The following is a 10,946-nucleotide window of genomic DNA, read 5'->3' as shown; positions in this document are numbered from 1 at the left end:
AAGGAACAGTTAAAAAAAAAAGAGTAAAAAAAGTCTAAACTCACAACTCTAGAGAACGTGCAGGTACGGAACGAGAAGGTGCGCTGTCATGACAACAATGAAAAAGTTGACGACTACCTAGTCAGCAGGTTAACTGAGGTCACGTGGGAGTGGCAACCAGTGTTGGGAAAGTTCACTTTCTGCATGAACTAGTTCAAAGTTCAGTTCACACATTTTAAAATGAACTAGTTCAGTTCATATTTCATACTTCAAAAAATAAGCGAGCTTCTTTTTTTTCTTTCTTTCTTTTTTTTTTATATTGTCACAGCCCATATATATATATTTTATTGACGGGCAAAGTTTGCACAGAAATGTGACACTGGTGTCTTGTGTTGCCAGATTGGGGTTTTTTCGCTACATTTTAAGGTCTGTTTATGGTGTGTTTTAGCCGGGTTTTCGTCTGGAAGGCTGTATAGAAATCTGGCACCCTATTGAACGAAGTTAAACTGAGAGAGCGTGCGTTCACAGACACCAGAATGAACGAGTTCAGGCAGTAATACTGTATGTTCAGTTCATGTTCGCCCAAAATATATACGAGTTCATGCACAGCACTGGTGGCAACAGCAGCGTCCTGAACTGTTAAGTAATGTTCGTTTGGCTGCCTGGGTCTCGGGGATATAGAGCAACCAACCTTTTTTTTTTTTTTTGAGCAAGCATTGATTATGCGTGACACGGTCTCAATTTGCGGGACGGCTGGTCACCCTAGTCTGAAATCACAATCAAATCATGGCAATCGCATTGAATGGTGACAGCCCGTGAATCATTAGCGCGAATGATTAACGTGCGACCTGCTAGTATATAAGGGAGCATTGCAAACATGACAAATCATCTTATCGTCTTCAGGGACTGTTTGTCTGAATCGCTACTCAGAGTCAGGTAAAAATTAAACGTACAGAGAAGGCTAAGGCCTTTCAGAAAGGTGTAGACCTGTGTCCTAGGTTTATGACTCCAGGTGATACACGTGATCTGTGCGTTTTTTTTCTGGAAGAAGATCAAGTATGGGAGGTTCTCGAGGGAGCCCTCTGTGCAAACTGTGAGCGTTATTATTCTTTGAAAACGCTCCGCTCTCGTCTGGCCCTCTTCTCGAGTGAAGAGTGCTCAGCATCTGGACCTCGTGGTTCAGGTCCCGCTCGCGCTGAGGCAGAGCAGCGATTTGCATCATGGGGCTTGTTGATCACCTTGAGAGGGCTGTAAACCTCTCAGATGACTCGACGACTGACGAGGGCAAACTGCAGGTCGATGAGGAAGCATTTCTCCTAATGTTCCTGCAGCTAGTGCTCCTTTCAAAACTGACTCCCCAACATGATAACACCAGGCCTGGGGATGGGCCTATGATGAGAACTATGTTCTATCTATTTATTCACGTGGAAATTCATGACACTAACAACATATTAGATCTCATTGTACGACCAATTAAACCCAAAGTATGCTACTATTTAACCCCCCACCCATCACATTTTTGGTTGGACAGTTTAGATCAGGAAGCTACAGGACATCGTCATTCATCGACATCATCTTTCAAAACATGACCTGCGCAAAAGAGAAAAAAAGTGAATGTGTCATTGTACCCAGCACTTTTGAAAATCCATTTACGTATGCGTCTCTGTCCCAGCACATTTCAAACCAAACTGACGCCCATGCCTGCCCTGGGATCTGATCAGGGCCTGAAGCCATTACTGGATTCTGGTCAGGGGCTGGGGTCTGCACTGGACTTTGTTCAGGAAGCCTGCACTGGATTCTGGTCAGGGGTTGGGGCCTGCACTGGACTTTGGTCAGGGATTTTGGTCAGAAATCCTGCACTGGGATCTGGTCAGGGCCTGACGCCACCACTCAATTCTGGTCAGGGGCTGGGGCCTGCACTGGGATCTGGTCAGAGGCTGGAGCCTGAATGGACTTTTTTCAATGGCTGGAGCCTGGAGCCTGGACTGGGTTCTGGTCAAGGGCTGGAGCCTGCATTGGACTCTGGTCAGGGGCTGGAGCCTGCCCTGGAATCAACAATTTTGTTTTCTGACTGTATTAATTTGGGCTGTGCATGTTAGATTAATTTTTGTACATGCCACTTAATGGCTTATAGCATACCAATATTGTTATCTTTAACCATGGGTCACAAAAGCTCTCTTCAACCATCTCACACTATCTGCATTGTGTTTCATTTCCTAGAGGACAACTTAAGACAGCTCTCTACAACACGTCATAGACACTTATGAGACACCATGGACCAAGACTCGCGTAAGTAGTTACCACAGTAAAAGCAAAGATAGTCATATGAAAGATAATCTGCATTACCCTGATTAAAAGTGAAGTGGCCCAAATAAGTACTTGCTACACCTATGTAATATGCCGTTCTTGAATCTTATGAAATCACGTTCTTCCTTGTGAACAGTTATCATGTTATTATCTCTCTACCAGGTGCTCGGTTTGTGGACGACCACTGGGCGAAACTTGTCCAGAGAGTACAGATGGTGATGCCGATAGCGGATGAGTTGCAGTCCTGTGGCATGCTGGAATGGGAGCCGTACTGTAAGATCAGAGCAGCAGATACTAACCAGGAGAAAATGAGAGAGTTATATCAAGTGTTGCACTCTGGAGGAGACAAGGTTAAATTTGCCTTTTATTCTAGACTGGAAAAGCATGAGCCATCTCTGTTTAGCGACTTAGGTAAGAGCACACTAATTTTGGCTATTATACCACATGTGTCTAGACCTACAGTATGTACTGAGATATGTACTGTTAAAATATGTACTTTTACAGTTATTGCACAAATTGCAGAAGCTCTTGTAGAAACCCTAAATATTTTGTCTTAACTTTCCGTCTTATTAACTTATTTCTGTCAGGACCACTGTTGTCAAATACGGTGGACAATTATCATATATTTTAGATTAGCTGTCTGGTTCTGTTCTGTGCAGCCTAGCATGATGAGAGCAGGAGAGCAACAATAACCCCTTTTAGGGTAAACAGAACAGAACCAACATAAATGAATTGCAGATATCATTACTGTCAATATTTTAATGTACAACATAATTCGAGAATTTAGTCTGACTCAAAGGTGAATCAGAATGCCAAACCCTGACTGGACGAGAGGAGGAGCTGGGGATGGAGGAGTGTAATTCGCTCCTGAGAAGCGCGATAGCTGCTGATAATACTGGAGGAGTTTATATATTCATACAGTGATGGGCATCGTATTCCTATAGGTAGATGTGGATCAGCTGAGAGTTTGAGAGTCTGCTTTTCAAACTGGAAGTAGAAAATTGCTAAAAAAAAAACAACAACAAATAACTAATTTCCACTTATGGATAGACTTTTTGAGTACTTTTAGTGTTTTCAAATAACGTGCAATCTGTACATATTTGTTCCCATCTAAAAAAATGTGTATGACCAAAAACTGTGAGTTTAGGGCAGTTGTGGACAAACCTTACATTGGGTGGTGGTCTAATAAATGTGTTCAGAACAGATGATGGACAGACAGACAGCGAGATAGATACCGAGATAGATTTATGTCAAATGTTTAAAAAAATGTTATGAAATGCCTTAATATATCAATTAATAAATTAAATAATGTATCAAGTGTGTATAATGTTCTACAGGCTTCACAGGACATCACATACACTCTGAAAAAACACATTCCTCAGGTGACTGATGAATTTTATAATAATATGTTTTAAATATTGCACTCCATCAATCTTGTAATTTAGTTCTGGAATAATCTGGAATTTCTTACTGTATTAGAACCAGGAAAAAATAAATAAAAACTAACTATGAACATTTACCTTTTTTGCAGAAATCAGCCCAGTGATTCACAAATATATGAAGCGGATCTGCAGCGAGTATCAGTTTGTGACTGAGTATAACTCACTGCCTGGTGAACGTGTGCTGATGTCTGAGCGCTTCACACAACCTCTGATCCTTCAGAAACATAGAGATCGAATAGAGCGAGAAGAAGAGATCCGCTCCAGTGGAGAGCGCTTCCAGCAGGTCCTCGGCTCCAGGAGCAGTGGAGACTCTCTCCATCTCAACTCTCTGTTCGACCCAGATGACCGCGGGATCAGTCCCAGTTCTGTGATACTGCAGGGAAACTCTGGAAACGGGAAATCTTTCACTGTGCAGAAGATCATGATGGACTGGGCATCTGGTGTCCTCTACAAAGAGTGGTTTGATATTGTGTTCCACTTAAAGTGTAAAGAAATAAATCGCATTCCTGGTGAGAAGAGTTTGGTGGAGATCTTCAGCTGCAGTTGTAGTTTAACATCACATGAGATCTCACAGATTTTACAGCAGTCGCCAGAGAAGGTGCTTGTGGTCATTGATGGATTTGATGAGCTGAAACTCCCACAGGACATTAATAATGACACGTCAGCACACACTGACCTGCTTCAGAAAGCCCGACCTGTGGACACTCTTTGTGCCCTGCTGAGGCGTCGAATCCTGCCAGAGTCTTTCCTGCTGGTCTCCTCCAGATCTACAGCTACGGACACACTCAGTAAACTGCTCAAAGGACCTCAGCGTTTCTCTGAGATTGTGGGATTTTCAGAAAAGGGGGTGGAGGAGTACTTCCAGAAGTTTTTTCAAAATGAGGAACATTTCAGGGAGGCTTATACATATGTGAAGGGAAATGAAACCCTCATCACTGCCTGCTCAATCCCTGTCGTCTGCTGGATCATCTGCACAACTATCCAGGAGCGATTCACATATGGAGCAGATAAGACAAGTGGACTGGAAACCACCACCTCCATCTACGTGGACTTTGTGTGCACTCTTCTGGAGCATCACTGCCAGGGTTTGAGTCAGTCCGTCCCGACCCTGCTGAGGAGTCTGGGTCAGCTGGCAGAGAGAGGGATGCAGGAACAGCAAGTCCTGCTGGATGAGAAAAGTGTGAATGAAACCATTTCAGACCCGGCTGGAAATCCATTCTTGTGCAAGTTCCTGTTTAAGAGACGAATCTACCAGGAGACGATGTTCAGTTTCATGCATCTTAGCTTTCAGGAGTTCTTCACTGCTCTGTACTATGTCCTTCTGGATGAAGAAGAGTCCCTGGGGAAACTTTTAATGGATGAGTTCTCAAAACCACGTTTTGCAGCTGTGGTGAAATTTGCATTTGGTTTGTTGAATAAGGATGTGAGATCCACACTTAAAGAACATGGTCTGTTAATTCGTCCAGAAACACAAGATCATCTGAAAGAATGGATTTTGGAAAAGGTTAAAGGTTTTTCCTTGTGTTCGGAAGCAGTATTTATTGTTCTTCACTGTCTCTATGAACTTCATGAAGGAGACTTTGTGAAAGAAGCAATGGGATCATGGAAAAGGATTGATCTACATGGTCAATTCCTCAGAAGAATCGACTTCTGTGCCCTGCTGTACTGCTGTCAGTGCTGTCAGAGCTGTGAAGGAATATCTATTTTATATTTAACATCGGAATATCTGTCTATGATTTTGCCTGAACTTCACAAGTTTAAAGATGCAAGGTAAATTCTTTGGTCTAAAACAGATATTTATTGGATGTAAATCAAATCTAATCTCTAATTTGCTGCAGCAAGTTAAGCTTAATTAGTCTGTACAGTGATGCTCTGGATTTGATTTTGAAGCTTGACTATATTGGATCCATCAGACTGTGATCTCGCTGAACTGATCTATGCTCTCACGAGAGGACAGACCCTGAGCTCACAGCGGTAATGTTTTAAATATATATTTTTTTAGATTTTATGTTTTATCATCCTTTAATGTGCTTTTGTTTAACTTTTAGTTAATGTATCTTTTTCCTGTTTTGGTTTGCAGTGTTTGTGTAAGAACCTTCATCTCACTTGATCTGTCAGTCATCAAAGAGCCATCCAGGTGAAGAACAAGTGAATTTTTTCTTTTTTCTTTTCATTTTTTTTCTCATGATAACCATAAATAATTCTATGATTAATAGAATTTTGATAACCAACTATATCATCATCTTGCTCTAAAGTTTATCTGGCATACTTGGTCTCCGCAATCTAATAGATTATAATTCTAATAGTAATAATGCAACTAAATTGGTCTCCCGAAACATAAAAAAAAAATAAGGTACACACTTTTATCTTTTTTGGCTATTACTAATAAAGCAAATATTGTCATGGCTCTGAACTGAGGGGGGACCGGGACTTGCGGATTCATTTGAGTATGAAACACAGGCTTAATTTTGGAAAAATGAAAAATGAAATGAATCCTCCTGTACGCTGGAGGTAAACTGAGGCGGACTGCCACCGGATTAATGATCTTGGTGACAGTGAACAGGCCAATGAATTTGGGAGCAAGTTTATTAGAAATGGAATGGAGAGGAATGTTCCTTGTTGAAAGCCACACTTTTTGACCAACAACGTATACGGGAGGCATTGACCTTTGGCGATCGGCCTTGGTGCACGCCCCCACCTGGAGTAGAGTCTCACGGGCTCTCGTCCAAGTGCTCTGACACCTCTGGACGAAGGTGTGAGGGGAGGGGACCGTGACCTTGGATTCCAGACTGGGAAAAATAGGTGGCTGGTAACCTAAACTACACTCAAGCAGAGGTAGGCCCATGGCCGACACTGGTAATGCATTGTGGGCGTACTCCACCATGGACAGTTGTTGCTTCCATGAGGAAGGATTCTTGGACACCAAACTTCGCAACACCCTTTCCAGATCCTGGTTAGCTCTCTCGGTTTGATCATTGCTCTGGGGATGAAACCCTGAGGACAGACTATCCGTTGCTCCCGGTACAAAACTCTCGGCAAAATTTGGACACAAACTGGGGTCCGCTATCGGAGGCCACGTCTATCGGAAGGCCATGTAACCAAAAGACGTGATCTATGACTGTCAACGCTGTCTTCCTAGCTGAGGGTAATTTGGGTAAGGGAATAAAGTGAGCCGCCTTCGAGAACCGGTCCACCACGATCAAAACGAGTGTGTTACTCTGGGAGGGCCGTATTAAAATCTAGAGCGATATGGGACTCGGGTCTCAAAGGGAGGAATAACGCATCTGGGGGGAAGATTGGAGGTCTTACCTGTGGCACAAACCAAGCAAGCCAAAAAAAAATTGTGAATGTCACAAGCCATAAGAGTCCACCAGAACCATTGCTTGACTAAAGGCCCGTTCACGCTACACGCGACCAAGCGACGCGATACCATTCATTATCAATGGTGAGCGGGCGACTTCCGGCGACACGCGTGACAGCGACGCGACAAAGCTGAGAAAAGTTTAACTTTATGCAAATGAAGGGCGATTTTCGCAAGCGACAACCAATAGGAGTGAAGGCAGTGGAGCGCGTCACTCTTCAGTGCTGAGTCTGACCGAGGCAAGTTGAACGAGAAGCTCATTTTAGCAGTCAGAAACTGTCCTATAATGGATGATATATCTCCGTGTATACAGTGGTGTTCACCATACTGACTCCGTGACTGAATGGTTTCGGGAACCCAGATAGACCGGTATTTGCCTGTTTGCTGCAGTTAAATAGCCGCGATGGCAAAGAGCACTCACTGTTTCTCGTTCATCTTTAATATTATGCATTTTATGTACTGATTCCATTTATATTTAGACTTTTCCTTACAAAATATTTGTTTGTAGCGGCAATAAAACGTATTTTTTGTCTAACATAGAGTAACTTCCATGAATGTCACTCACAAACATTACTAGGCAACCAGTAGTGGGAAACGCCCTCCAGCGCAGCCACTGGCGACCTCATGGGTTTCATGGCCCTTTAATTCTTCTTTTTTTTTTTTTTTTACAGTACCTGCATAAAGATTGTACTACTTCGCTATCCAGATTTGGAATCATTCAGTCTCACCTTTCCACACTCAGAGATATTCAACATCGACTGGACCAGACTTTTTCAGATAATTCACCAATGGGATTCAGATGCATTATTGTCATTTCTCCATTCCTTCTCTAACCTGAAGAAGATGGAAATGAGGGTGAAGTGTCTAACTGAGAAGTTGTCTGTTTGGACCCTCCAGATGAGCCAGAAGTGCCCCAGTCTAACCGAACTCAGGTGAGAAACATCTGAAATCTCCTCTGTCCTGTTTCTATGTGAATGTGTCTGTTGATGAGAACTGTGCATTTAATATTCAGAGGATAGTTCGTCCAAAGAGGGGAATTCTGTCATAATTTACTCGTCCTCATGTTGTTCCAAACCTGCTTTCCTCTGAGGAGCAAAAGATGTTATTTTAACGAATGCTTGTTACACACTTTCAGTTTTTTTGTGAACTAGTCTTTTAAAACATTAAAAGGCTATGAATTAATGACACTGATCACAGTCACTCACCTTTGAGGAACTGAAAACCTTTCAACACAAAATGGTTTAGTAAACAAAGTCAAGTCACCTTTATTTATATAGCGTGTTTTACAATTATTATTATTATTTTATTAATTTATTTTGGCAGTTTAGCAATGCTGTTGCTATATCAGATAACCTTAAAAAGCAAATGAATCCGCCCATCTGTAGTTCATGGCCTTCGTCCATTTAATGTTATGGAGTAGTTTAAATGAATGTGCAAGAATCAGATGAAGAATGACATTATCAATATTATTCATTTTATCTCTATAATGTGTTTCCACATCTAGGTTAGATGCTGGCATATTACAGGAGGATGCAATCGAGATCTTGAAGAGATCAAACACAAGACCAGGTTGTGTGATGACATTTATCGGGTATGTATAAGATACCAAACGTTTGAGAATTGATATTGATAAAATAAATTTTCTTTACATCCACACTGATCTTCTAGTTCATTGATAATTCAATAAACATTTAATTGTTGGTCTGTTTCTCACACAAATGATTGTTACAACAATGATTACACTCAATTAAAAGCAAAGATCAGGTTTGTTGCTTTACTGATGCTTTGCTTTGTGCTTTCTAATTATGAAGGTCCATTTGTAATAAACAGTTTAAAAAATACCCACATTATGATGATGACTTTTGGTCTCGCTTGAAAGATCACCAGTCGAATTGCTGCCAGAAGGGGAAGATTCATCTGAATGACCAGGGCTTTTCCATGGAGACTTTGTGAGAGTAAGTTTAAGACTGAGATTAACACTAAAAATGAACCAATAAAAAAATTAGAATTGTAATCAGTTGGGGAGTAGTTACTACAAGTAGCGAAGCTACTAGATTAAACTACATTTTTCAGTAGCTTGGCAGTAGCTCAGTTGCTTTTTAAACAGTGTAGCTTTTCCAGTAGCTAACTACTTTTTGCAGCAAGTAGCGGTGTAGCGCGAGCAAGAGCTACATTGCTACATTGTCGAGCCTGCGTGAATCGACGCGATGCAAGGATATTCTTCTTCTTGTTAGATTACAAACTCATTTTTTGCCATTACCGCCACCTGTTGTTTAATCACGCATCTTGCGGCTAACGGTTCACTGACGTAAAGAAGTGGGTTGACAGTGACACACCCAGGTGACGGCAGATTTTGAGGATGGAGAAACAAACGTTAATTACCCATGGTCTTATTTGTCCAAGTTCAATCGTTATTTTTGAGAAAATGTTCTAAATGCAATTTATGTTGAATGTATATTTCGTTCTTGCAATGCTGTAGGCTATTTGTTGCAATTTTGCACTTTTGACAAACAGTCTGAGATATTTGAGTGGTGTGTGTAATAAAACAATACTCTATGAAATCATAATTGTATTGCATTGTTTTAAACACTAAATATTTGAATTAAAACATTCATCAGACACTTATTTAATTATTTATAATCATATAATTTATAACATCTTATGATGATAATTGATAATATAATATTTATAATATGTTGTTCAAAAAGTAAAAGTAGTTTCAATGTAGCTAGCTACTTTTGGATAGTAACTTGTAGTGTAGCTAACTACTCTTCCAAAAAGGTAACTTGACGTAGATGTAGTTTAACTACTTTAACGTACGAGTAGCTTGTAGCTTGTCAAACTACAGTTTCAGAGTAGCTTCTCCAACACTGCGAGCCAGTAACACAGAAGTTTTCTTATGATTTATACAAGTTCATTTGAACATTGCACACTAAATGTTGGGTCCCACTTTATATTAAGTGGCTTTAAGTACTATGTACTTACATAGGAATATAAGTATAATGTACTTATTGTGTTCAGGTTGTATTGTAAAACACTTTTGCTGCTATTGAGGTGTGATACGGCTAAGGTTAGGGACAGGTGTGGTGGTGTGGGTCAGTTTAAGGGTGGGTTTAAATGTAAGGGAAGGGCCAGCTGTGTAATTACATAAATTAATTACAGCTGTAATTACATGCTGCTATTTTTAAAATATAAGTACAATGTACAAAACATGTATGTACACAATAAGTCCATTGTATCAAATTATTAATTTCAATGTAAGTAAATAGTACTTAAATCCACTTAATATAAAGTGGGACCAAATTAGTACAATAGCAAATGATCACAGTGTGAGTTGTGGATTCTGGTCATCTCATATTTCTCTGTCATTTTTATTTCTTATCTCTCCAATACGGTGGCCCAGTAGTGCGCAACACAACAACACTTAAAAAGCAAACACAAGTCCACATTCACAACAAAAGGAAATTAAAGGTCCAATGTGTAAAAATGTCGAGTATCTATTAACAGAAATGCAATATGACATCCTTAACTATGTTTTCAGTAGTGCATAAAGAACTTACTTAATAAAGTGTAATGTTTTTATTACGTTAGAATGAGACATTGATATCTACATAACCGCGGGAATCCCCTTCTATGAAGGTCGACATTTTATGACGTCATGTTTCTACCGTAGCCGAACGCGAACAAACAACGCTACAGAACGCGTTTCGTCACTACCTTGAAAGAGAAGCAGCAGAAAGCTGGAAGCTAGCCATAAACTCGGTGATTAATGACTTTTCCCTTGTGAGTGGTGTAAAATATGTACTTGGATTGTTTCATGTAACTTAAAGGACAACTCCGGCGCAAAATGAACCTTT

At 40.6% G+C, this 10,946-nt stretch overlaps 1 protein-coding gene across 2 annotated transcripts; it reads left to right on the top strand.

Annotated features, from left to right (window-relative positions):
• Positions 1–2,197: 2,197 nt before the first annotated feature.
• On the top strand, positions 2,198–9,042 carry LOC148978242 (NACHT, LRR and PYD domains-containing protein 1 homolog). 2 transcript variants are annotated; one of them, XM_089132959.1, is made up of 9 exons: positions 2,198–2,268; positions 2,449–2,697; positions 3,624–3,668; positions 3,830–5,498; positions 5,619–5,702; positions 5,809–5,865; positions 7,761–8,021; positions 8,594–8,680; positions 8,901–9,042. In XM_089132959.1, the coding sequence occupies exons 1-9, from the start codon at positions 2,253–2,255 to the stop codon at positions 9,040–9,042; spliced, it is 2,610 nt and encodes an 869-aa protein (XP_088989085.1). In that variant the 5' UTR covers positions 2,198–2,252. The 2 variants fall into 2 exon arrangements, with proteins under 2 accessions (XP_088989085.1, XP_088989084.1); XM_089132958.1 differs by having other exon boundaries at positions 3,818–5,498.
• The last annotated feature ends 1,904 nt before the right edge of the window (positions 9,043–10,946 follow it).

Source organism: Pimephales promelas, chromosome 7 (genome assembly GCF_988280905.1).
Source record: "Pimephales promelas chromosome 7, fPimPro1.hap1.1, whole genome shotgun sequence".
Classification (NCBI taxonomy): Eukaryota; Metazoa; Chordata; class Actinopteri; order Cypriniformes; family Leuciscidae; genus Pimephales; species Pimephales promelas.
This window is presented reverse-complemented; position numbering and strand designations above follow the sequence as displayed.